The following is a 27,156-nucleotide window of genomic DNA, read 5'->3' on the forward strand; positions in this document are numbered from 1 at the left end:
CCAGGCTGGTCTCAAACTCCTGGCCTCAAGTGATCCTCCCACCTTGGCCTCCCAAAGTGCTGGGGTTATAGGTGTGAGCCACCATGCCCAGCCAATTTTACTGTATTTCTATAGCTGTAAACTGTCCTGCTTTCCTTCCTGACTCTGTCAGATATTTTCCTCTCTGCTCAAACTTTCATCACCTCTTCACCTATTCTTACTCCTAGCTGGTAATTTTGTTTCCTATTTCATGGAGAATAGAGATGCAATCAGGAGAGAACTCCCATTGGCTCCTAGCCCCACATCTTACCACCTCCTTGTGTCTGTGTCCACACCCTGTCCTTTGTCCCATTACTATGGATGAAATATCTGTGTCCTGGCTCAGTGACTCCATTCAGCTATGCTCTAGACCCCATCATCTCTCCTACCCAGGGATATTGTTCCAGCAACTCTCCCCTCTCTTCTCTGTGTCATAGGTTTTCCCTCTCAATGACCTAATTTTAGTCAGCACATAAACATGAGGTTGTTTCTCTCATTTTGTTAAAATTCCTGACCGCATTTCTTTTTCAACTATCTCTTTATAAATCTCCTTCCCATTTCACCAAAACTCTAACTTCTGTACTTCCACTTACTGTTAAGTCCACTCCAGTCAGATTTTGCTTTCACCAATCTACCAAACATGCTTTTAACAAGGTCATCAGGGACATCCATGTTACTAAATTCAATAGTCAATCAGTCTTCATCTTAGCTGTCTCAGTCTGCTTGGGCTGCTATCACAAAAATGCCAAAGACTGGTTGGCCAAAACAACAAATATATATTTTACATGGTTATGGAGCCTGGGAAGTCAGATTCAAGGTGCCAGCAGATTCAGTGGTGAAGACCTGCTTCCTGGTCCATAGACGCTGTATTCTCCATGTGCCCTCATGTGGTAGAAGAGGTGAGAGAGCTCTCTGGGGCCTCTTTTATAAGGGCACTAATCCCATATACGAGGGCTCCACCCCCATGACCTAATCAACCCCCAAAGGCCCCATCTCCTAATACCATCACTTTGGGGGTTAGGAGTTCAACATCTGAATTTTTAGGAGACACTGACATCCAGTCCATAACACTAGTTGGTCTTACTCCATTTTACCATTGGTCACTCCCTCCTCCTTCACTTGCTTTCTCCTTCTTCACTGAGTTTCCAGGATACCACACTCTCCCAGATTTTATTTTATTTCTCTGGTCCCTTCTTAGTCGTCTTTATTCTTCCTCCTCAACTCCCTAAATTCAATATGTTTTGGTACCCAAAGGCCCAGTCCTTGGACCTGTCGATTTTTAAAATTTCCTTTGATGATCTTATGTAGTTCTGTGGTTTCATATGCCATTTATATGATGAGGATGCTCCAATTTATATACCTGTAGCCAAGACTACTCCCTGGAACTTCAGACATCTCTAACTTAACATGTCCCCAACCGAGTTCCTAATATTACCCATTGAATCTACAACGCCTTTAGCTTTCTCTATCTCACTAAAATTTTGTCAGTTCTATTTTCAAAATATATCCAGAATCCAGGTACTTCTCATTTCTACAGGTGCCACCCTGATCTGAAACACCACCATCACTTACGTGTGTATTGTAAAAGCTTGCCAAAGCTTCCCAGCTGCTTCCCCTGCTTCCTCCCTTCAGGTTTCTCTTCAGTCTGTTCTTAGCACAGCAGCCAGAGAAACTCTATTAAAATAAGTGAGGTTATGTCACTCTTCCACTCGAATCTCCCTCCACGGAATCCCATCTCACCCAAAATAAGCTAGAGTTCTTATTATGTCATACAAGGTCCTATGTAATTACCCCAGTCTTGATGTCTCTCTCTCTTATTCACCCTACTCCACCTGTTGTTTTTTTTCCTTCAACTCACTTGTTATGCTCCTGTCTCAGGGCCTTTGCGTTGGCTATTTCATCTATCTGGGACAACTCTTTCTTAAGGTAGCCACGTGGCTAATTCTCTCACTTCCTTAAAGGCTTTATTCAAATGTCATTTTTTCAATGAGGCTGCTTCTGGGAACCCCATTTAAATGTTAGTTTCTCGTGCCACTACCATATAATTCTCATCACAATTTAACTTATTATATATTTAAGTTGTTTATCTTTATTATTGCCTGCTAAATTATAGCACCATTAGAATGTAAGCTCCATGAGGGAATTTTTGTTTATTTTGATAACTGATGTATTCCCAGCGCCTTAAAAGAGTGCTTGGTACAGAGTAGATGTTCAACAAATAACTTGTTTTTTGTTTTTTTTTTTTTAATTGAGACGGAGTGTCTCTCTGTTGCCCAGTCTAGAGTGCAGTGGAGCGATCTCGGCTCACTGCAAACTCCGCCTCCCGGGTTCACGCCATTCTCCAGCCTCAGCCTCCGGAGTAGCTGGGACTACAGGTGCCTGCCACCATGCCTGGCTTATTTTTTGTATTTTTAGTAGAGATGGGGTTTCACCGTGATGGCCCAGGATGGTCTCGATCTCCTGACCTCGTGATCCACCCGCCTCAGCCTCCCAAAGTGCTGGGGTTACAGGCGTGAGCCACTGCACCCAGCAACTTGTTCTTTTATTTATTTATTTATTTTGAGACGGAGTCTCTCTCTGTTGCCCAGGCTTCAGTTCAGTGGGGGCGATCTTGGCTCACTGCAACCTTTGCCTCCTGGGTTCAAACGATTCTCCTGCCTCAGCCTCCCGAGTAGCTGGGATTACAGGCATGCGCCACCATGCCCAGCTAATTTTTTTGTATTTTTAGTGGAGACGGGATTTCACCATGCTGGCCTGGCTGGTCTCGAACTCCTGACCTCGTGATCTGCCCGCCTCGACCTCCCAAAGTGTTAGGATTACAGGTGTGAGCCACAATGCCCAGCCTATAATTTGTTCTTGAAAGAATCAATATTGTAAACATGTCAAATTTCTTAATCTGTGAATTCAATGTAACTCAATAAAAATATCAAAAATAGGCCAGCATGGTGGCTCATGCCTGTAATTCTAGCATTTTGGGAGGCCAAGGTGGGAGAATCACCTGAGGTTGGAAGTTTGAGACCAGCCCAGCCAACATGGTGAAACTCTGTGTCTACTAAAAATACAAAAATTAGCCAGCTGTCGTGGCAGGCACCTATAATCCCAGCTACTCGGGAGGCTGAGGCAGGAGAATTGTTTGAGCCCAGGAGGCGGAATTTGCAGTGAGCCGAGATTGGGCCACTGCACTCCAGCCTGGTGACAGAGCAAGACTCTGTCTCAAAAAAAAAAATAAATAAATATATATATAAAATATATATATATTTCCTATAGCTTTGTTTATTATTATTATTATTAAAATTTTACCTTGCAGCTCCAGCTCAAAGGACCTAAAGCTTAATAGAAAAATAATTAAGGACATCTGAAAAAAAAATAAGAATAGCCAAAGAACATCTAAACATTAAGAGTAATGAAGGGAAACTATCAGATAGTAAACTATGTTACAGAGCTATAATAATTGAACAGTTAAGTACAGTCACGGGAAATAACATGCAGATCAACTAACAGAACAGATTCCTATTCACATTTAGGAATATGAATAGGAATTCAGCATATAAGAGAAGTGGTTCTGCAGATCAGTGAAGGAATCAGGGACAACTGCTTATCTAAGAAACAACTATATTTTTACCTTACTCTTCATACCAAAATAAATTCTAAATGCATCCAAGATCTGTATGCAAAATATCAAAGCTTATAAATTATTAGAAGAAAGTAAAGATTCTATTTTTATAATCTTAGCATAAGGAAAGTCTAAGCATGAAACAAACTGAAAAGCTATATTGAAATACATTAATACATTTGACTTTGTTTTCTAAAATCTGGTAAAATATTTTCAAGTCAAACATTATATGACAAACTGAGGGGAATTTTCAACATATACACATGAGACAAATAATAAATTTTCCCCAGTGACACAAGAGAGCAAATCATGGAAAAAATGTGTAAGTGGCCATTAAACATATGAAAATGTGCTCAAGTTCACTCACAATTAACTATATAAATTACAGTAATTAAATACATATTTTATTTATTTAATTGTAAAAAATAAAAACACAATATTTGGTCATGGTGAGCAGACAGAGACTCTCACACACTGCTGTGGGACTGTCAGTTGTGGCACCATTTGAAGGGCAATTTGATGATGTATATGAAAATTTAAATGCGTCTGGGCTCGGTGGCTCATGCCTGTAATCCCAGCACTTTGGGAGGCCAAGGGAGGCGGATCACTTGAGGTCAGGAGTTTGAGACCAGCCTGGCCAACATGGTGAAACACCATCTCTACTAAAAATACAAAAATTAGCCGGGCATCAGGGCATACTCCTGTAATACCAGCTGCTCAAAAGGCTGAGGCAGGAGAATCGCCTGAAGCTGGGAGGCAGAGGTTGCAGTCAGTCGAGATTGATCCACTGCAGCCTGGGCAACAGAGCGAGACTCCACCTCAAAAAAAAATGTATATATATATATAAATGCACATACTTCTTGCTATATAACTTTAGGCAGTTACTTAAGTAAAGTTACTTTACTTGTTGTGCTTTCTTAGGAATAATTTTCTTATCTGAAAACTGGAAATAATAGTACCCACCTCGCAGCGTTCCTATGAGCATTACATGAGATTATGCCCGCAAAGTGCTCAGATTTTTCTCATTCCTGGTAGCTTGCACATCCAGAACTATGTCTGGCCCACAGTGGGTACCTGGTGAACATCTGCTGAATGAAGAAATTAATAAAACCACTCAATAAACATTAGCTGTTGTTAGTTATTATTTGCCTCTATAATTTCACTTTTTACAATTTATTCTACAGCTAGAGATGTGTGTAAAGATATAGGTGTAGTATGTTTATTAGTAGCATTGTTTGTAAAACAAAAAGCCAGAAACAACCTAAGCCTCCATAAATAGGGAACTGATTACAAATGTACAATAATCCTATGCAATGGAATATTAGCCAGCCAGTAAAGTAAAAAAGATGGAGATACATGAACTGATAGAAAGAGATGCCCTAAAAATATCGATGGGTTAAAAAAGGCAAGTTGCAGAACAGTACAAATAATCTGAGACAAAGGTCTCACTGTGTTGCCCAGGCTGGTCTTGAACTCCTGGGCTTAAGTGATTCTCCTGCCTCAGCCTCTCAAGTAGCTGGAACTACAAGCCTGTGCCACTATGCCTGGCTAATTTGTACTTTAAAAGAATAGAGAGGATGGGCACAGTGGCTCGTGCCTATAATTCCAGCACTTTGGGAGGCCAAGGCAGGTGGATTGTCTGAGCTGAGGAGCTCAAGACCAGCCTGGGCAACATGGCAAAACCCCGTGTCTACCAAAAAAATTTTAAAAAAATTAGCCTGGTGTGGTGGTGCACGCCTATGGTGCCAGCTATTCGGGAGGCTGAGGTGGGAGGATCGCTTGCACCTGGGAAGTGGAGGTTGCAGTTAGTGGAGATTGTGCCACTGCACTCCAGCCTGGGTGACAGAGTGAGACCCTGTCTCAAAAAATATATTAATAAATAAAATAAAAGGAATAGAGATACACATGCTTATATATGCTTTTAAAAAAGAATCAGAAAGGACACACAAGAAACCATGGGTAGCTACCCAGGCAACTGGATCTGTAGGCTAAAGAAGGACTTGATGGAGTGAGGACTTAGACTTTTCATCTTATACTTTCTTATACTGCTTGAATATGTTTGCCTGAACATGCATTATGATTATCATTACAAGAATATTTTAAAAACTCAAATAATAGGGCCCTGGCAGAGTATCAGGAATATGGAGAGAGCAGAAGAGGAAGGAAATACAGGAAAATAAGGTATACTAAGTTAAATGTGTTGTCCCCCCTAAAAAATTCCTACTCACCCAAAACTTCAGAATGTGACTTCATTTGAAAATGAGGGTTTTTGCAGATGTAATTAGTTAGGGTGAAGTCATGCTGGATTAAATTGGACTCTAATCCAATGACTAGTGGCCTTATAAGAAGAGGTAAGAGACACCGAGACACACACCCAGGGAAGGCCATAAGAAGACAGAGGCAGAGATGGAGTGATGAATCCTCAAGACCAGGAAGGCCAAGCACTGCTGGCAATCAGCAGATGCTGGAGGAGGCAAGAACAGATCCCTCCCTGGAGCCTTCAGGGAGAGCATGGCCCAGCTGACACCTTGATTTCAGGCTTCTAACCTGTGAGAGAATACATTTCTGTTGTTTTAGGCCACCTAGTTTTTGGTACTTTCTTACAGCAGCTGTAATGCAAAAGGAGAGACAGAGAAGGCTAGTGGGCTCTGCAGGGGTAGTTGTGAGGACTAACTATTTAATCAGGTATAGTCATCAAGTGTATATTTATGGAAGCTTGCTCTGTATCTAGTTTTATAAAAGGAACCAAGAAAGCTCTTTTTCTCCCTGGACTTTGTTTTATCTGTATTGGGATGTGAACATTTCTGCCCAGTTGCCTCCAGATTTCCAGTCTTGGTAGAGTGTGTTGCAAAGTGTCTCCCCACAGTCTCCTCCACTGGAACCCTGTGGGGAAAGGGGGACTCTCATGCAGAGGGCCTTGGCTTATTATCTCAGCAGCTACAGGGGTTGAGCCAACACACTCTGGCTCCTGCCAGGGGCAGGCTCCTGCTGTCTGCTTTCCAGCTGGGTGCCTGCTCTTTGCTCTCTGATTCCCCCTCCTGTTTGGTTCTCTGGCCCCTGCTGGCTGGGTCGCTGCCCCCTGGCATCATCACTCTGAAGCCAGCAGCCCTGCTGGGCCATTCACAGGCATACCCTAGTGGGGGTAAGGGGCAGATGTTATTTCTTTGTCCCCCTCCCAGCAAACACACACACACACACACACACACACAATCTCACACTCAATATGTATTAATGTCCTGGGAAGGGGTCCAGGCAGAGAGTGATGGGAGGCTACAGGCTCTGGGGGGATGCAAATGGACTGGACAGTGTGTGTATACATTGGGGGGAGGCAGTGGTAGTAATGGGGGGTTGTCTTCAGACTGCACTCCTGGGCAATTACATGCCAGCAGCTTCACCCACTAGCAGCTGGCATGCAGGCTTTAGGCCACCAAGAAGCCTCACCATATGGCCCCAGCTTGGCCACTGAAAATTCCCAGCCACATTCTCTGGCCGACATGCTGGCACTAGGCCAAGAAAGTTAGCCTGGGGTAGCTGTTTTCTCCCCTAGCACGTGAACACACACACACACACACTCACACACCAGTGGGGGGTGGGATGGAGAGTTCCTTTAGAGGCTCGTGATTCCCAAAACACCACTCTTGTGTCGGGTTCCTGCCTTACTCATAATCACTTGCCCTTCCCATTTCCCATGTTCCTCTGCAAATCCACCCACCCAAAATACCACCATAGGAAAGAAATATTCCTCTTCTACATTACCTCATCAACTCCTGGCCCAGGGCTCTTTTCTAGGGCTCTACCTGTGAACCCACACATGCACACACACGCAAACACACACACACACACACTTCTTCCCATCAGATGCTGTAACCTTATCAGAACAAACTTAGCCCCTAACTCTACAAATTCAACTCACCCCATCCTCCCTGCTTCCTGCTACTCTCTCTTCTTTCTGCCAACTCTCCTTCAAAACCTCTGTTTCTTTTTCTTACCCTTTCTAAAGTCTGGACTGTACATATTGTTGGTAAAACTCTGGGAAAGAAGTAGTTTCCTGAGGTGGTAGAAGAGAGGGTCTCTAAACCCAACTCTGACTCTTTCTCCAGCCTAAGGTGGAAATTTATAAGTCAACAAAATGAATGCACCCTGGCTGAGGCTCCTCCAATTGCAGGGCATCTACTCAGTGTTTTAGGTGCTGTACAGGCACTTACAGTTGACAAATTAGGAAATGGACATAGTTGCAAAGAGTTACATACCCACTCCAGCAAAAGGACAAAGAGTTGTCTTGGTAATTTTCAGAGAGCAGAGCAGGCAATGAGGAGACTAGTAGGAGGCAAACCCCTTTCAGAACTGCCTATGGGGGTAGCCAGGAGAGAAGCTGGATGTGGACAGGGGCAGGGCCGGTTTCTAGGCTGCCTGTCTGACCCTCAGTAAAGAAGAGAAGGTGGGGAGAGGGCTGCAGAAGAGCTGGGAGGTGTGACTTCTGCTGGGCCTTCTCTGCCCACTCTCCGCTCCACTCTGCCTAGCCCAGGGCCGTAAGGACACTAGAGAATGGGAAGGAAAAGGGAGGGAACTTAGGTTATGGTTGGGAGGTATTTATTCTCTGATATCCCCAGTTGGGAGAACTCAGCCCTCTTGGCTTAGATCTGAGTTTGGTTTAAAAGGAGAGTATCATCAAGATAAAGAGAAGTACAAAGAAGGAAAGAGCAGAGAGAAACAAGAAAAAGTGGAGAGTGAAAATTAGAGAGAGCCCAGATGAGGTGAAGTGTAGGAGAGAGCAGATTCCTGGAAAGTAGAGTGGCCCGGCTATTTGTCCAGCCTCCAAACCCACATGACAGGGACTGTGAAGCAGCCTTGCTCACGGGTTGAGCCGCGCCTCCGCTCAGGGAACCCTCAGCAAATACGCCCTGATCCCCACATAAAGAGCCAATTAACTGCGCCGTCTCCGGGAACAAATCCGCTAACAGGGTGACAAGCCCCTAGACGCTGGCAGGCCCTGTGTTTGCGGAGAGGCCAGCCGGGAGCAAATCAGGGGATTAGGACCGGGCAGGAGCCGCATGGTGGGAGGGTTTCTGGCCCCCTCCGCCCCAGAGCAGGGCCTGGTGCCAGGACGTGGGGTTTCTATCCCGGTTCAGCCTCTGCTGTGATGGAACCCAGGTGACCGCGGTCAGCAGGGGGCGGAGCAAAGGGCCCCGGAGCCTCGAATCTCACGGGTCAGAGTAGATCAAGCACTCCAATTCCTCCTTAACAGATGGGAAAACTGAGATCCAAAGCGGTGACGTCTTGTACTTGGCAAACGTAGAATTAGAACCCACTTCTGTGTTGGTCGTTCCTGAAGGATAGATTTCGGGTGGGAAATACATCCCTTACTTTCTCTCTTATCTGAATAGCACCCTGGAGCGAGGAAGGGAGGGGCGTCAAATCTCTTATTATCTTCTTGCTTTTGAAAGGATGTGTCTCTAGCCCGTCTCCCACCTACCCCAGTCCTCAGCCTCAGGGTCTGCTCGGATTTATGTCTTCCCTGGGGGCTCCAGGACCCTAGTCAGGCACCGGCAGATGAGGTGCTGAAAAGGACAGCTCCCAGGGCGCTGCGTGGCGGTGGGGTGGGGGGTCCATCCGGCCCCACCCCCACTCCCACCTACCCCCTCCCCCACACCTAGTGCTTCCAGCCTTTCTGAGTCCCGCCCAGAACTGCTAGGGTTGGAAGGCACCTAAACACCCATAGTTGGAGGCTCACAGCCGGGCGCCTGGACTGAGGAAGGAGGCTTGGAACAAGCCCCCCACCCCTTGACAATGTCTCGGGTTCCCTTGAACAAGCTCTGCCTGAAATATTTCAATTCTTGATTCTGCTTACTCCCGAGTCTGCGACTGTATAGCACCCACCCCTCTGATCTCGACCCCTTTGGGGTCAGAAGCAGTCGCCCCATGAAGGTTGTCTCATCCCAGAACCTGACGGCTGAGCCAGAACTCCAGCACTGACTCTTCAATCAGCAGGGCCTTACCTCAGGTTAGGAATGCCCCGGCCTCTCTCTTTCCCTGATACCCCAAAGCCATCTCCTGTCTAGGAAAGTGAGTTTGTCGAGGTGGGTCTTCAGGTAGAAAGAACTCCAGAAAAGTCAGAAGCAGACCGCAAGTGGGAGGTGGGAGTGGGGGCACATGGTTTTCTTTTCGCCCCCCAGTTAGGACGACTGCTATCCGATTTGAACAGATTTGCACTAATTTTGCAGCAATCCCACATGCCTTTACAAAAATAATATTATCTTTGTTTTTGTCCTAGAATCCTTGGTTCCATTTCAGTCTCCTCAAAAACGTAAAACAATTTAATAAAAAATGTCAAAGCAGGGTAATGTAAAAGGATTCAAACAAATGACAGTTGCCTGGGTTTCCCTGGCTTTCAGTCTCCTACAGGAACTCCTAGATTAGGGCGTTTGGAGCAGGACTCCCGGGTCAGGGCGCGCCGCTCCATCCTCTGGCCTCCCGGCTGCAGACCAAAGGACCAGAGGGCAGAGAGGTGGACCTGTCTTGGAATTCTCTTCCTACTCCCAACTCTTGCTGCAAACCACCCCAGTCTCCTGCCCTTCCGTCGCCAAACCCCTAGACTTGGAAGGGAATGGAAACCAGAACTTTGGCAGCAAGGAGCATTGCTTGCGCTTTGCCTCAGTTTCCAAAAGGTTCGGGAAAAGAGAGGACAGATTCCTGTTCTAAAGTTGGGCAGAAGGGCAGAGTCCGACAGAGCCTCGACCCTCATCTTGGGTGCTTTGAGAAAGGGAAAATCTCTCGCCGCGTCCAGAACGGAACGCTGGGCTTGGGGTGCGGGGCGGGGACTCCAACTCGCGCGCTACGCTACTCGTGTCTCCTGCTCGGATAGTGACTGTAGAGGTAAGGGTGGGAGGGTGGAGGGAGGCGGATTAATCCCTTAATTACGCCGTGATCGGCGTGGCACCTGCTTTCCGCCTGCCCAGCTCCCAGGGGACTCCGGCACTAGGGGGTGGAGAGAAGGACGAGGGAAGGAGGAGGGCACGAGAGGCACCGACCGTACCCAGGCGCACCGGCAGGAGAGCGGCACCGTGGCTGCCGCAGCGCGCAGAGGCTGTGGAGGGGCTTACGGCTCCCAGCCCACGGGTCTCAGACCCAGGGGCTGGGCCCCCAGCCCCCCGTCCCGATCCCAGCTGGGTAGAGCCATGCTGCGCTACCTGCTGAAAACGCTGCTGCAGATGAACTTGTTCGCGGACTCTCTGGCCGGGGACATCTCCAACTCCAGCGAGCTGCTCTTGGGCTTCAACTCCTCGCTGGCGGCGCTCAACCACACCCTGCTGCCTCCCGGCGATCCCTCTCTCAACGGTGAGACCCTGCCTCTTGGGGATATGGGATCCTGGGATGGGGATGAGGTGAGAGGGCGGCGTGGAAGGGAAGGAGAAGCGCTCCTGTCCCGAGGTCCAGGATTGAGTGGTGCCTCCCAGCGCCTCCCCGGGTCATGGGGTCTAAGGGATAATTTGGAGCTTCGAGCACCTGAGTGGGGGTACCCGCGGGAGGTCGAGGGCTTGGGAGAAGATGGCTACTGAGTCTTTTTACACCTCCTTCCCTTCCCCTACAACGCCCACCCCAGGTGAGAAGAACCGTTGCTGGTAACGGGCAGGGAAGTCCGAGCTAAGAAAGGCCCGGGCCCAGCGCAGGGAGGGCAGAGGAGGGGGCACAGTCTCCCGCCGGCCTCGGCCAAGCCAGGTCACTCGGTGACCCACCCAGGCAGCTGGTCTTCGGAACCCCGAAGTTTCCCAAGAACTCACTTAGGACCAGAGGAAGCCAAAATGCTGGATGTGTTTGCTGCGGAGGGGATAGGGGCGGCGATCATTTTAAGGAAACTTAGAAGTTTGTCTTTCAGCGGCGGGACTCTCAGCCGGCCCACCCCGGCAGAGCTGTGGCGGGCGGGCGGAGCTGGCGGCGAGGTCGTTACCGCTAATTACGGTGATTAATAAATGACTGGGACAGCGCGCTCTCCCCTAGCGCCGCGGGGAAGCTGCGGGAGCCGGCCGCCGCCAGCCTGCGGAGAGGCCGGAGCGCGCCCCCTGCCTGCCGCATCGGGAACCCCCGCTTTACCGGGCGCTTTCGCGTGTGGTTCCCTCCAGGTGCACGCGGTCCCCATCCCTCTGCCTCGACCCACTCGAGTCTAGTGACGAGCACTGTGCTGGGGACTCGAAGGTGGAGAGAAAGGAGACCCTGGCAATATGTGGGTGTTTATGTGTGGGGCACATCAGGTGCTGAGGGAGGAGCCCCAGAGCCTCATTAGCATGGCCATTAGCTATTCATTAGGCTGCAGTCGAAGCATCTCCTGAGACCGGGAAGGGTAGAGGGGGAAATTCCAGGGAAAGGGCGCCTGCAGCTGTGTCTACAGGAATTAGGGGGAAAAGGCCGACCAGAAGGGTGTGGTCCGTATAGAAGGATTGGGGAGAAAGACGACGGGGGAGGAGCCCGATTCTCCAACCTCTTGACCCTCCTAGATTCCCAGGAGGTTAAGCACAGATCCCTTCTCGCTGGCACCCCGCAGAGTCCCGCTTCTGCTCACCTAGCGCGTTTACAGAGTGTTTTCACCATACTTTGTCTCATCTAAGCTCGAAACTTAGTGAGGTATGCAAGGAAGGTGTTGACAGACACATTTTGCCGCTGAGAAAATGCTTTATAGAGTGAATGGTGCCCTAATCGTCACAAAAGCAGCATGAAGCAAAACCTAGCGATAACAGATCAGTCCATTTCCATTACACCTGAGGGCTATACCAAGGGGAAAAAAGAATATTGGGGCCTGGTAGAATTTGATTCAGGTAGAGACTGTAGGAGCCAAGATAAGGTGCATATGCTGGGAACACAAGCCCTTAAATAATGGCAGAGTAGTGACGTTTATCCCCCAAGGGCTTTACATACATTATGGTCTTAGAGCAACCCTATCACTGCTCCCACATCACAAATAAAGAAACTGAGACTGAGAGAAGTTAAATAATTTGCCCAAGTTCTTACAGCTAGGAAGCGTCAAAGTCTGAGATTCCAGCCCTGGTTGGTTCAACAGCAACGCTTGTTCTCAATCACTCCAGGGTTGCTCACCACGGGGTGTTCCAAAATTGTGAATGGGAGGAGATGGAGGAGAAGAGAAGGGTGAAAAGCAGAGATTTCCATTTGGAAGGGAGGAGATGGAGAAAATTACTCTCCCAAGTGGGAGAGAAATCGATCTTCTTGACTCCAGGCAATTAAAATAAACTCAGAACAGCGCCAGCACGGGTCAGCCTGTCCAGCTTTGTCTACAACAGAACTTCTAAGAGGAGGGGCAGGAAATGAAACCCAATCTCACAGGCGGGCTGGAAGCGGGAGGTTCCTGCAGATTTTGGAACAGGGTAGGAGGGGCGGGGGCAGGGGGAGGGGGCAGGGGGCAGAACAGATGCTTGAAGTGGTCCCTGGTTATTTTACAGCGGGTTATTCAAGGCTGCAGTGGCACCTACTGGCCGCCACGGGTTACAAATCCACTTTTGTTGGCTGGACTAGGGGCTGAGAGTGCCGGAGTATAACAGGCTCCGGGATCCTAACCGTGCTGCAGAAGGCGAAACAGGCCAAAGTCTGCAGGCCAAGTGACAGGTAGGACAGAATATGTGGATGAACTGATCGGAGTGAACAGGGGAAGTAGAGGAACATCAATCAGTAGAATAATCTATTGGAAACTATGCACCTCTCAGGAAAAGGAGCCTTACTAACATTTCTGCTGCTATTTGCGTTCAATTCCTGTGACTTCACAGGACCCTTGAAATGAAGCGTGATTATCCGGGGTGTCAGTAAGAAGGACTCTGTGCCGATTCATAGAATCCAGGTTGACAAGCCCTTCTAGGCCCGGCCCTGTCACTCCCGTCTTGCCTTTCATAAGGGATCCCAAGCCAGTCCACATTCCCAATTTCACTGAGCCGGGACCTTGCAGAAGTCAAGAACAAATTGTTGGCTCCAGTGCACGGTTTATGGTCTTTCACTGAGCAAGGACGATCCGTGAACCAGTGCAGGTGGAGATGGAAACCACTGGGCAGGAGGCGAGGGAGCGGTCTACTCGCCAAGCGGTGGTTCAGCCACTCCCGCTTAAACTTGGCAGGAGAGGAGACGGAGGTCTCTAGGTGGTCCGGAAAGCCGGCCTAGAAGTTTGTGTCCCGATTCCTCTACTAACCGGCCTGTCTGTAGGCATCTTCCTTTGAGACGAGGAACGCGGAACGTCTGCCAATAAGGACATATTGGATCCTGCAGAGGGAGAGGGTAGGCAGGTGGGGACTGAGCTCCAGCAGAGAAGCATAGGAGATGGAACGACCAGAGGATTCTCTTTCCCTCTGGAGCCCCAATCTCGCCCCACAATTTCCCTGTCTGAACGCTCTGCGCCACCCCCTGTCCCCAGGGTCAAGTGTAGGACCGGAGGACGCTATGCCCCGCATCGTGGAGCAGCCGCCAGATCTGCTGGTCTCCCGAGGCGAGCCCGCCACGTTGCCCTGCCGCGCTGAAGGCCGACCCCGACCCAACATTGAGTGGTACAAGAACGGGGCGCGTGTGGCCACTGTGCGAGAGGATCCGCGTGCGCACCGCCTGCTGCTGCCCAGCGGCGCCCTCTTCTTCCCGCGCATCGTGCACGGGCGCCGCGCGCGGCCGGACGAAGGTGTCTACACTTGCGTGGCTCGCAACTACCTGGGGGCAGCAGCGAGCAGAAACGCCTCGCTGGAAGTGGCAGGTGAGACTCAGTTGACCGTCAGCTGGTTGCTTCCAGAGTCTGGGGTAGGCGGGAGGGCACTGGGCAATCAGACCCAGAACCAGCCCCAAAGGACTTCAGCCCACTCAGCATCCTTCTTTGGGACCGCGACCTTTGATCTCTAATAGCCACATCACGGCCAGAGAAGGAAGTGGATCTGACTCCAGGCTGATATTTTCTCACCTGGGAACGAATTCCAGTCTGCAGCGATCAACCCCTTCCCAAGACAACACTTTCCTTGTGTCCTCAGCCAGTTATGTCACTCTACACCCTGCTTATTTTCCCCCACCCCCCGCCCCGCCCAGTCCTCCGTGATGATTTCCGGCAGTCTCCTGGAAACGTGGTGGTGGCAGTGGGGGAGCCAGCAGTACTGGAATGCGTGCCCCCCCGCGGCCACCCGGAGCCTTCCGTGTCCTGGAGGAAGGACGGTGCAAGACTCAAGGAAGAGGAAGGAAGGATCACGGTGAGGGCGGGATTATGACTGGAGACCCCAACAAGGGAGGGGACATAGGGTAGGGAGGTGACAAGGCTGGAGATTGAGATCAGGGCATTAGCTAACCAGAGACTAAGAGTCAGCTATACAGTGAGGGATAAGGAAGATGGAATTGGTATAAAAAAGGGGCGGGGGCATGATGCCCCAGGAACTTCCCATTTGATATGTGGGTCAACTTCCTTGGTCTCCTTTATCAGCTTGCTGTGAGGATCAAATAAACTTTATACATATGTATATACACATATATTCACCATATATATATAGGCTGTGATAGCTGAAATGGACCAAAGTTACCATTATTGCTCTGCAGATCCGTGGAGGGAAGCTGATGATGTCACATACACTCAAGAGCGATGCAGGCATGTATGTGTGCGTAGCCTCCAACATGGCGGGAGAACGGGAGAGTGCGGCAGCTGAAGTCATGGTACTGGGTAGGCACAGGGAATTTTGACATTATGGGAACAGGTAGCCTGCAGAGTAAGTAGCCGTGCAGACACCCTGACTGTTCACTCACTACCACTCCACAGAGCGTCCCTCATTCCTGCGCAGACCAGTGAATCAGGTGGTCCTGGCTGATGCCCCTGTGACTTTCCTATGTGAGGTGAAGGGGGATCCCCCACCTCGTCTACGCTGGCGCAAGGAGGATGGGGAACTGCCCACAGGCAGGTGAGAGGCCCCCTTCTGCCTGTAGGAAGACCCAACCTGATCAAGAGACTATTCTGCCCTAGAAAACCGGAAGACAGGCACATTCTCACTTGAGAACACAGAGAAGTCTGTTCCCTAGAGCCTGTGGCCCCAGTCCTATCCAGTCCCCACCTCCATTGATGGGTCCATGGGTAACCAGCTTCTGTCCCTGCTGGGTCCTGCCTGTCTTTATGTACCTTGACCCTGGTGTCTGTCCTGGGGGAGAGAGAAAGGGTCTGTAGCTGTGGCCAACCCAGCCTGGGGTGGGGAGTGGAGCAGGTATGAGATCCGGAGTGACCACAGCCTTTGGATTGGGCATGTGAGTGCCGAAGATGAGGGAACGTACACCTGCGTGGCAGAGAACAGCGTGGGCCGCGCTGAAGCATCTGGCTCCCTCAGTGTTCACGGTGAGGGCTGTACTTGGGACTGCCTGCAGCAGGAATGGTAGGAGGGGAGAAGGAGGATGGTTGGCAGGAGACTGAGGGAGAAAGGGCAGAGAAGGGCATGTGGATGGGACACCTGAGACTTCTGCAAGGAGTGGGAGGAGGAGAACACTAAACAGGCCGGGAGGAAGAGATGGATATCTGCTCCTGCACACTGGAGCTAAGCTGGAGCTTCTCTCTCCTGTTCCTGCAGTCTCCTTTCTTAGTGCCTCTGACTACCTGTTCCTTTTTCTCACCTGCCCTTCCCAGTCCCACCCCAGTTGGTGACCCAGCCCCAGGACCAGATGGCAGCTCCTGGAGAAAGCGTGGCTTTCCAGTGCGAGACCAAAGGAAACCCCCCACCTGCCATCTTCTGGCAGAAGGAGGGGAGTCAGGTGGGTGGCCATCTCCAAGGAGCTTCCCATCAGCCTTCCTCTGCGGCTCAGCCTCCCTCCCTCTACATTCTGCAAACTTCTCTCTGGGGCTTCTGTTTTATCTTTGGGAGCCCCCAGAAACCCTTGCAGGTTATTTGAGAGGATTAAGTAAGATAATGAATATAAAAGGCCTGGAACACATAGGGACACTTTTTAATAAATGATAATAATACATTTAGATGGTGGAGAACAGTCCTGGATGGTAGTTTCTTAGAGAATCTTTCTGTTTTGGGCAAGGCTATCCTGAGGATGTAACAAATTCAGTTTATCTCTCCTCCTTTAGACTCCCTGGGCTTTGGCTTTGGACATAACACACTGCTCTGGAAACAGTATTGAACCAAAGCTGCTCAGGGTAGAAAAGTACTCGCTCTTCTATTTATAAGAGCCACAAGGGACTTTCACAAAGGAGAGCTCACAGTCATCCCTTTTGAACCTTGCAAACAAATCTCAAAATCCAGAAGCAGAATGAACATTAACTGAAGTTACCACATAAATAATTCTCTCTAAAGGAAGGGTAGGAATTTTGCTACTGGAAACAGGGTCAGCAAGATAAAGTAAGTATGATGAGCTCCACTCTGTTGGAAAACAAGGCAACCTGCTACCTCATTCCAAATCGACAGCCACAATTTTCTAACATCTTTTCTAGCACCTGGGACTGCTGAATTCTAATTAGATTCTCACATGAATAAAAAGGGTGATGGTTAGTAGGGGTGAAGCAGGTATTACCCAGGGTCTCAGCATGGTGCCCTTTGTCCTGAGACCCAAACCTGCTTCCCTGTCTAATCTAATGGATTATCTTCCATGGATCTATGGAATGAAAACTGTTAAAGCAGGAAGAAGAGGAATGTGTTTACCACAACGTGTTAGAAGACTTTCATATGATTACTTCATGTGATCTTTATAACTATCCTCTAGGAGTCAAATTTGGGAAATTGGGGCTCAGGCAGGTTAAACAGCTTGTTCAGGGTTTCCCCACTAGTAAGTCACAGAGCTGGGAAGTAGACTCTGAAATTGTCTAATAAAATTCCCTGATGTTTTTGTGAATACATTTAACTACTTTGCCCAAGTTCACATCACTGCTGGAGACAGACGATGAACTAGAATCATAGGAATTCTCTGAATTTTGAGATTGACAGGAATGGGGACCTCTCCCTGCCCAGCTGCCTGCTCATTCCCTACCCTGGTTCCTGGCTCTGTCCCCAGGTCCTGCTTTTCCCCAGTCAGTCACTTCAGCCGACGGGGCGCTTCTCAGTGTCTCCAAGAGGCCAACTTAACATCACCGCGGTGCAGCGTGGGGATGCTGGGTACTACGTGTGCCAGGCTGTCAGTGTGGCTGGCAGCATCCTGGCCAAGGCCCTGCTGGAGATAAAAGGAGGTACATGCCCATGGAGACAGGACTGGATCCATGGCTTGGGAGGAAATAATGGCCTAAAGTGATGTGTTTCTCCTGGAGTCTATATACTATGTCTGCAAGAGGAGAGGTGTGTTCCTGAGGCATGACCTTGAAGTTTGGAAACCAGCAGCAGAAGCCACTAATAATGGCTGGTCCTGGGCAGAGACTTCAGATGATTATCAAAGCCCCCTCTGATCACCGGAAGTTTCAGGGGCTGGGGTAGGGAGGGTGAAGGAGCAGAGAATGAGGACAAGGGGCTGGCCGCGGGGCCCTAAGCTCCTCCCCTGAGGTGCACACCTTCTTCCTCTCTCAGCCTCTTTGGATGGGCTGCCTCCTGTCATCCTCCAGGGACCAGCCAATCAGACGCTGGTGCTTGGCTCCTCCGTGTGGCTGCCATGCAGAGTGACTGGGAACCCTCAACCCAGTGTCCGATGGAAGAAGGATGGGCAGTGGCTGCAGGGGGATGACCTCCAGTTCAAGACAATGGCCAACGGTACCCTGTACATCGCCAATGTGCAGGTGAGTGTCACCCCTGGGGCCCTAGTAGCTGAGAATGGCTATCTGCTCCACGTTCCTTACACAAGTAAGTACTCACTGGGCCTGTAGCCCCATCTTTACCCCTCTGTTCTCTCAGAGCACCTAGTGTCCAACATCTTCCCATCCTTCTGCTACCTGCCTCCACCCCCTCACTGGATCTTGCTCCACTCTGTTTGCCAGTGCTCTGCCCTCTCTTACAGGAGATGGACATGGGCTTCTACAGCTGCGTGGCCAAGAGTTCCATAGGGGAAGCCACGTGGAGTGGCTGGCTTAAGATGCGGGGTGAGTTTTTTCTTTCTTCCCTTATTTTGATAATACCTTCCTCCAAACCTGCTTCAACAGGTAGTCAATACCTCCTCAAACTCCGGGATTAACTTTATGTCACAAATGCCATGGTTACGGTGGTGAGGATGAGAAGGACAGTAGTGGTACCCATGGGAGGCAGATGTGAGTAGGGGTTCATATACTATAGCCCACTCTGACCATCACCACAGCTCAGAGCTCCATAGCTCCCCTGGAAAGGAGACAGGTTACACTAGGATTATCCTTTCCCTATCTTTCTACTTAAAGATTATCTCCCACTGCAGAAGACTGGGGAGTATCACCAGACCCCCCTACAGAACCCAGTTCCCCTCCGGGGGCTCCCTCTCAGCCAGTGGTCACTGAGATCACCAAGAACAGCATTACCCTGACCTGGAAGCCCAACCCACAGACTGGGGCTGCAGTCACGTCTTATGTGATAGAGGCCTTCAGGTATGGAGAAAGTTTTGAATGCAAACCTGGAGAGTTAAAAGGAGGGGATCCTATGCCCTTAGGGTCTTTGCTATTGTGAGGCGGGATTCTCCAGTACCCTCTTGCAAGGGGAAGACATAATGGTGGTTCACAGAGAGTGGATGAGATGGAGTAGGCAGGTTGGGAGTTCCTGGCTTAGACAACCCTGTCATCTCCTTCTTGTTGTAGCCCAGCAGCTGGCAACACGTGGCGTACTGTGGCAGATGGCGTGCAACTGGAGACACACACAGTCAGCGGTCTGCAGCCCAATACCATCTACCTGTTTCTGGTTCGAGCAGTGGGAGCCTGGGGCCTCAGTGAGCCCAGCCCCGTCTCTGAGCCTGTCCGTACACAGGGTAAGGTCAGAGTCCCTGGGCTCATGAGCATGAAATGTAACATCATAAAGCAACCCTCTCCCCCAAAACCATGACACCATGGCAGTTCATACAGTTCTTTCCTGCTACGCCAGGTCTATACTGGTGGCCCGGCCTGGAATAGGAGATCATGTTTGCCTCTCACAGAAGAGACAAGGGAGGAGGAAGGCAGGGAGAGGGGAGGAGGGGAGAAGGAAAGGGAGAGAGGTAGTCATTCATTTTGGCAGCTTCTGACTTCTGAGCCTTTTACCCATAGATAATAATATAGATTATTAAGACTAGAAGGGACCATGGAGGGGCCATCTTCATCTTAGAGATGAGGAACTGAGGCCTTTAAAGCAGGCATGTGTAATTATGCTAGCTGGACACCGAGGCCCACGTCTGGAAGCTATTTTCCTGACCAGTCCCCTCCTGACCATGGGGTGTGCTCTGGAGTACTAAGTGGAGCAGGGCAGAGGTAGGACACGAGCACACTCTCAGCCCTATCTCCCTGTCCCTGGTGGCCTCTGCTGAGTGGGTTCTTTGGTCAACAGATAGCAGCCCCTCTAGGCCAGTGGAGGACCCATGGAGAGGCCAGCAGGGACTGGCGGAAGTGGCTGTGCGCCTGCAGGAGCCCATAGTCCTGGGACCACGGACCCTGCAGGTGTCCTGGACTGTGAGTGTGGTATGGGGAGGAGATTCAGGGTGGGGATGATTATGAGGCACATGAGGGCCTCCAAGAGTGAGTATGGGAGAGTGGGAGGTGAGTGGCTGGGGAAGGTGGCATGAGTGGGAGGAGGGGCTGGGCCTGGACGGCCTGGAGGGCCTGTATGGGCCCAGCCCCCCCCTCTGGTGTGCCTTGTCCTGTCTCCCACAGGTGGATGGCCCAGTCCAGCTGGTGCAAGGTTTCCGGGTGTCTTGGAGGGTAGCAGGCCCTGAGGGAGGAAGCTGGACAATGTTGGACCTACAGTCCCCAAGCCAGCAAAGTACTGTGCTAAGAGGACTCCCTCCAGGGACCCAAATCCAGATCAAGGTGCAAGCCCAAGGCCAGGAGGGGCTGGGGGCTGAAAGCCTCTCTGTGACCAGGAGCATTCCTGAGGAGGGTAAGGAGGGCCACTGAACAGATGGATGGACAAGAGGGAAGAAGGGGTGGGGGTGGAGGTGGAGGGGGGATGAAAATTTGCAGGAGGAGAGCAGGGTGAGTGGGTGGGAAGGAGGAATGGCTCTCAGTTCCCTAAGATGTTAGAACAGGGAGGGGGAATGTTGGGGCAGGAGGGGCAGCTTGCAATGACTATTTGTGTCCTTCTCACCATGCTCCACCCTGGCCCAGCCCCCAGTGGCCCCCCACAGGGAGTGGCGGTGGCCTTGGGGGGTGATGGCAACAGCAGTATCACTGTGTCCTGGGAACCTCCACTCCCCTCCCAGCAAAATGGGGTCATCACGGAATACCAGGTAGAGGGATTGAGAAGGGACTGGATGTGAGGGCCGGGCCGGGAGGGAGAGGGAGGACCTAGTGGCTAGAATTAGGGTGGAGGAAATCTATTATAGGTTTGGCTTTAGGGTTGGGGATGAGTTTAGGGGAGAAGAGAGAGGTTTCCAAGTGTTGTTTCCAGGTTGAATTACATCTGTATAAGGCTTCTCTACCATTTGGAGCCTTAAGTATCCCGGTGAGGCTAAGAATCCCATTTCTGACTCTAAATCCGGGACTCGGCCTCCCTAGATCTGGTGCCTGGGCAATGAGAGCCGCTTTCACCTCAATCAATCTGCAGCAGGCTGGGCACGCTCCGCAATGCTCCGAGGACTGGTGCCCGGTCTCCTCTATCGAACCCTGGTCGCGGCGGCCACCAGGGCAGGCGTGGGCGTGCCCAGTGCCCCAGTGCTGGTGCAGCTCCGTGAGTCCACCCGAGGGCAGTTGGGGATCTTGGCGGGGGCGGGGCAAGCCCCCCGCTGGGGTAGCTGTGCCTGCCGGGTCGGGAATGACCCTTTCCCAGTTCCAGGGTTTCGGGTCCCTCCTCCCCTCACTTCTCTGACTCCCACAGCGTCCCCGCCGGACCTGGAGCCCGGGCTGGAGGTGGGCGCGGGGCTGGCGGTGCGGCTGGCGAGGGTGCTGCGGGAGCCCGCCTTCCTCGCGGGCAGCGGCGCAGCCTGCGGGGCGCTGCTTCTCGGGCTCTCCGCCGCCCTCTACTGGCGCCGGAAACAGCGCAAAGAGCTCAGCCACTACACGGGTGAGCGCCCGGCCTCGGAGCGGACGGATCCGGGAGGGAGCCAGGCGGGACATGGGGAGGGGCAGGGGCTTAGCCGCTGGCGAGTGAGGACCGGGTCGGGAGGAAGGGGTCGCACCTGGAGTTCAGCCTCTTGGGTAGGGGCGGGATACGTGGGGCGGCTCGAGGAGCTGCCAGGACTAGGGAGGGCTGCGGGCCAAGACGGGGCAGGATCTGGATGACGTTTGCCCCTAAGACGCCGCGAGGAGGCCAGGCTTTGCAACCATCTCCATAAAGAAGGGGCAAGTTCGAGGACGGAAAGCCCACTCAAAGGGAGGGGGGCGGGGCCTGGCAAGAGAGGGTGAGGCCAGGATCCCAGGCAGTAAATTGTGTGGCGGGGTCTGGATGGAAAGGCGTGGCCCGCTGAAAGAAGGCGACCCGAGTTCTGCTACTTCCTAGTAAGGGACGTCTCTGGAGAGATTCTGAGATGTTTGAGGTCAGTGGTTTTCAATCTTGGTTGGCTATACATAGGAATCACTTGAGGGGCTTGAGAAAAATACCGACACCTGAGTCCCACCCCCGAGAAATTCTGATGAAATGGGTCCAGGGTGCAGCCTGAGTGGTGGAACTGGGACCGGGGCCGAGGAGTGGACAAGTATAGGGGTATTTCTGACCCTTCTCCTCATTTCACCTCTTCTTTCTCCCACGGGTTCCTTTCTGGAAGCCTCTTTTGCCTACACACCGGCAGGTAAGCCATCTCTGCCCCAGTGGGGTTCAGACCCCCCAGGACGGGCCCTTCTCTCACTCATTCGCCCCCTCATTTTCCCCAGTGTCCTTCCCGCACTCAGAGGGCCTCTCTGGAGCCAGTTCCAGGTAATTCTCTTAGCCCATTTCCTCAGGATGACCTCCACCGACAGGCCACTCTTCTTCCGCCCCGCTGCCGCCCCAGGTGGAGGGAGCATGGCCACCTCCCACCCCAACGCCACCGCCACTGTCCTGAGACTCCCGAATATCGCCACCTCCCTTTCCTTTGCTGGCCTCTTCAGGCTCTCCGTCCCCAACGCTCACCTGCTCTCCCTCAGGCCACCCATGGGCCTTGGGCCCGCCCCCTACTCATGGCTGGCAGATTCGTGGCCCCACCCATCTCGAAGCCCCTCGGCCCAGGAACCCAGGGGAAGCTGCTGCCCTAGCAATCCTGACCCGGACGACAGATATTACAACGGTGAGGAGTTCTCATTCCCTCACCTCGCTTCAGTGCACTTCTCCCGACCTACTGGGGCAAACCGAAGGGCGCCCGGGAGCCCGGTCTCTCTGAGGTTGGTCAGTCCCTGGGGAGGATGTGAGCTGGGGAAGCCTCTCTGACCTACCTCCACCCTGGTTTAGGATGTAAGGCTTGTGTGGGGGAAGAAGTTGATCCTGCGGGATTTCCCTTTGTCTTCCAGTCTGTTGTCCTCTATGTTTCTGTCTCTGCTTCCGGGCCTCCCTCTTTCTTCTCTGCAGAAGCAGGAATCTCCCTGTATCTAGCTCAGACGGCCAGGGGCACGGCCGCCCCTGGCGAGGGTCCTGTCTATAGCACCATTGACCCAGCGGGGGAGGAGCTGCAGACCTTCCACGGGGGCTTCCCCCAACATCCCTCAGGAGATCTGGGCCCCTGGAGCCAGTACGCTCCTCCAGAGTGGAGCCAGGGGGACAGTGGTATGACTCCAACTCCTGAAACCCCGTTTAGCCCTGACCAGGGTATCCCCAAAGAGGATCCTCCTCCCTGACCCTCTGGCACCTAGCCCAGCACTTCCTTCTGACCTGTCTCATCTCTGGCTCTTTCCTGCCTGTTCTCTGGGTGTCCCCATCCTATTCTCCTCAGGAGCCAAGGGAGGCAAAGTGAAGCTTCTGGGGAAACCTGTGCAGATGCCCTCTCTGAACTGGCCAGAAGCCCTGCCCCCACCTCCTCCTTCTTGTGAACTGAGCTGCCTAGAAGGGCCGGAGGAGGAGCTGGAGGGCAGGTAGGGATGCTCCCTGCTTCCAGGCCCACACACCTGCGGCCAGACCATGGGCTGCTGGGGAGGAAGGGGAGGGGGCAGCAGGAAGGCCAACGGGAAGGTATGGAAGCAACTGAGCCCTTTCCTTCTCTCCTGCCTCTTTGATCCCAGCTCAGAGCAAGAGGAGTGGTGCCCGCCAATGCCTGAGAGAAGTCACCTGACGGAGCCCAGCTCCAGTGGAGGGTGCCTGGTCACTCCATCCCGAAGGGAAACCCCCTCTCCCACACCTTCCTATGGACAACAGTCCACAGCCACTCTTACACCCTCACCTCCTGACCCTCCCCAGCCCCCAACTGACATGCCCCATCTCCATCAGATGCCCAGGTAGGGAGGTATATAGTACCTCACTCATTGCAAGCCCTCTATACGTATCTACTCAGTAGATGACTGGGTGGGTGGATGGATGGATGGGTGGATGGATCTGGGGTACAGAGGTCTCAGGGCTGTGTCAGGGTGGAAGTGTAATTTGGGCAGGAATATGGAGGCCGACAAGATCTCTCATGCCCGTTAGACTGGCTCTTGCTGGAGTGGTCAGCACTCTACCTGAGACATTTCAGATATGGCTCTCCTCATGCTTCTCTAGCTTGGGAGGACTTAACGGGTGGACGGGTTGTGTCTTGTTTATCTGTTAGGTTGATTGTCTAGCACAGTGCCGGGCACATAGTAGGCATTCAGTTTTTGTGGAGGGAACAGAGGCTGAGGCCTCCTGTCATTGCAGGAGGGTGCCCCTTGGGCCGAGTTCCCCTCTCAGTGTATCCCAGCCCATGCTGGGCATCCGTGAAGGGAGGCCTGCTGGCTTGGGTGCTGGCCCTGCAGCCTCACCCCACCTCAGCCCCAGTCCTGCCCCTAGCACAGCCAGCAGTGCCCCAGGTAAGTCTCTACAACCTCCTTTTGCCCCCCGGCTCCCTCCAGTGCTTGCTTCCCCTTCAACCTTAGGCCTTTTTCCTGATTTTTGCCTTTACCCAATCCTCTTCCCGTCTCCTAACACTGCAGGCAGGACCTGGCAGGGGAATGGGGAGATGACTCCCCCACTTCAAGGACCCCGTGCTCGATTCCGGAAGAAACCCAAGGCTCTTCCCTACAGGAGGGAGAACAGTCCTGGGGGTGAGGGGGGATGCACCTGGGAGATGGTGACAGTAGTGGTGGGGGGATAGGCAGGAAACCAAGGGTGCACTCTGGGGGCTGGAGGAGGGAACAGGTGAACCCCAATCTTGGGCTGTTCATTGGCAGCCTCCTGGTGCCAGGGAATGCAGGTGAGAGAAAGATTAGTGACAGGAGTGGCAGGAGGCTCCGCTGAAAACAGCTCCCTCCCCAGACTTGCCCCCACCACCCTTGCCACCACCAGAGGAAGAGGCGAGCTGGGCCCTAGAGCTGAGGGCAGCAGGCAGCATGTCCTCCCTGGAGCGGGAGCGCAGTGGGGAGAGGAAAGCGGTCCAGGCCGTGCCCCTGGCAGCCCAGCGGGGGCTCCACCCAGATGGTAAGCAGGGCCAGGGCAGGCAGGAGGGCTGCTGCCACAGGAGACTGTGGGCTTTGGGACTGGGGGCTGATAGTAGACCAGCTCAGCCCTCCCTTTAGTTAGGTTCATGCATTTGATCCACATCAAACTCCCCTGTCTCTCTAACTATCTGAGCACAATCCCCTGAAGTCCCAAGTTGTGTTCATTCCCAGGATGGAAGCCCAGATGAGAGGACTGGGCTCTAGGTGCTCTGTCCCCGCTCCCCACAAGGCTCCCTCTGATTGGGAGCTCCCCCGCAGCATTCTGAGCACCCGTGATGTCAAGGCCATGTGCCGGTCACTCTGCTGCTCCTCAGCCCCAGGCTGGCTGAGCCCTGTGCCTGCCCTTCATCTTCTTCCAGAGCTGAGCTTGTGGTCAGGGTGGCAGGGTGGGTGACAGGGAAGTTCTGCTTCCTGCCTGCACCTGGCTACCCTTCCCTCTTGTGCTGCAGAAGAGGCCTGGCTCCCATACAGCAGACCAAGCTTCCTGTCCCGGGGCCAGGGCACCAGCACATGTTCCACGGCCGGCAGCAACTCTTCCAGGGGCTCCAGCAGCTCTAGGGGCTCCCGGGGCCCTGGCCGGATCCGGAGCCAGAGCCAAAGGCCAGGACAGAAACGCCGAGAGGTAGGGGCCATAGATGGCAGAAAAATGAGGGCAGAGGACTAGGGAAGGGTGGACCAAGGGGTAATGGAAAACAGGAAGGTGGGCAAGGGCTTGTGGAGGAGTGTCAAAAGGAGGGGATCGAGAGGGTGAGGGGGAGGGAGGAATCCTGTAGAAGTGACAAGGGGACTGAGCGTGGGGGCTCATGCCTGTAATCCCAGCACTTTGGGAGACCGAGATGGGCGGATCCCTTGAGCTCAGGAGTTTGAGACTAGCCTGGGCAATATGGTAAAATCCCATCTCTACAAAAAATACAAAATTAGCTGGGTGTGGTGGTGTGCTCCTGTAGTCCCAGCTACTCAGGGGGCTTGAGGTGGGAGGATAGCTTGAGCCTGGGAGGTCAAGGCTGCAGTGAGCCATGATCACACCACTGCTCTCCAGTCTGGGCGACAGAGTGAGACTCTGTCTCAAAAAAACAAACAAACAAAACAAAACAAAAGAAATGACAAGGGGTGAGGACAAGATGACACATAATAGAGGAGCCTGGGCTCACTGTAGGAGAACTGGGTTAGGAAAGAGAAAGCCTGAGCCCTTCTTGGACTTGTTTGCCCTGGGCCAGGGTTTTACAAAACAGCATCTCTCTCTCTCTCCCTAGGAACCAAGATGACCCTTGTTGGGGCATTGAGAATATCATGAGTGCCACGGGGAAGGGGAGTAGGGATGTCTTTTCCCTCCCAGCAGTGATGAGTGGGGCTAGCTGAAGCCCATTGGTTTCCACGATTTCAATTGGCTGAGAAGGCAGAGAGCTAGCTCCTCCCTTTCTTTCTCTTTCCACCTGAGACTTGTTTATAAAAAACAAAACAATAAAAAGAGTCTGATCAGAGCCCAGGGCCCTGTCTGTCTGGTTCTGTGCAGCAGGTTGGGAAGAAGGGGACTGCAGGGTCCTGTATATCAACGCACACTGGTAGCTTCTGCTTCCCCTTCCACTCCGTCAAAAGCACTAAGTTAGGCCAGGCACAGTGGCTCACACTTGTAATCCCAGCGCTTTAGGAGGCTGAGGCAGGAGGATCACTTGAGCCCAGGAGTTTGAGACCAGCCTGGCCAACCTAGAAAGAACTTGTGTCTACACACACACACACACACACACACACACACACACACACACACAATAAATAAATAAATAAATAAATTAGCCAGGTATGGTTGTGTGCACCTGTCATCCTATCTACTTGGGAAGCTGAGGCAGTAGTATTGCCTGAACCCAGGTGTTGGAGGTTATAGTGAGCTATGATTGTGCCACTGGACTTCATCCTGGGTGACAGAGTGAGACCCTATCTCAAAAACAAACAAACAAACAAA

At 52.1% G+C, this 27,156-nt stretch overlaps 1 protein-coding gene across 14 annotated transcripts; it reads left to right on the plus strand.

The window, feature by feature from the left end:
* Nucleotides 1-10,806: 10,806 nt before the first annotated feature.
* ROBO3 (roundabout guidance receptor 3) lies at nucleotides 10,807-26,680 on the plus strand. Of its 14 annotated transcripts, XM_004052351.4 has the most exons (28): nucleotides 10,807-10,966; nucleotides 14,034-14,360; nucleotides 14,684-14,841; nucleotides 15,182-15,302; nucleotides 15,399-15,537; nucleotides 15,835-15,962; nucleotides 16,248-16,372; nucleotides 17,615-17,786; nucleotides 18,118-18,323; nucleotides 18,542-18,623; nucleotides 18,929-19,094; nucleotides 19,302-19,468; nucleotides 20,020-20,141; nucleotides 20,343-20,568; nucleotides 20,796-20,917; nucleotides 21,186-21,357; nucleotides 21,505-21,690; nucleotides 22,391-22,414; nucleotides 22,497-22,539; nucleotides 22,749-22,888; nucleotides 23,167-23,361; nucleotides 23,528-23,666; nucleotides 23,814-24,026; nucleotides 24,421-24,572; nucleotides 24,696-24,806; nucleotides 25,018-25,179; nucleotides 25,649-25,821; nucleotides 26,453-26,680. In XM_004052351.4, exons 1-28 carry the CDS (start codon nucleotides 10,807-10,809, stop codon nucleotides 26,462-26,464), a joined length of 4,143 nt encoding a protein of 1,380 aa, XP_004052399.2. In that variant the 3' UTR covers nucleotides 26,465-26,680. The 14 variants fall into 14 exon arrangements, with proteins under 14 accessions (XP_004052399.2, XP_063549697.1, XP_055211821.1 ...); XM_063693628.1 differs by lacking the exons at nucleotides 10,807-10,966; nucleotides 14,034-14,360; nucleotides 14,684-14,841; ... (12 more) ...; nucleotides 21,186-21,357; nucleotides 21,505-21,690 and adding an exon at nucleotides 21,706-22,162; XM_055355846.2 differs by lacking the exons at nucleotides 10,807-10,966; nucleotides 14,034-14,360; nucleotides 14,684-14,841; ... (12 more) ...; nucleotides 21,186-21,357; nucleotides 23,167-23,361 and having other exon boundaries at nucleotides 21,555-21,690.
* Nucleotides 26,681-27,156: the final 476 nt, after the last annotated feature.

This window comes from Gorilla gorilla, chromosome 9, assembly GCF_029281585.2.
Source record: "Gorilla gorilla gorilla isolate KB3781 chromosome 9, NHGRI_mGorGor1-v2.1_pri, whole genome shotgun sequence".
In the NCBI taxonomy this organism is placed as follows: Eukaryota; Metazoa; Chordata; class Mammalia; order Primates; family Hominidae; genus Gorilla; species Gorilla gorilla.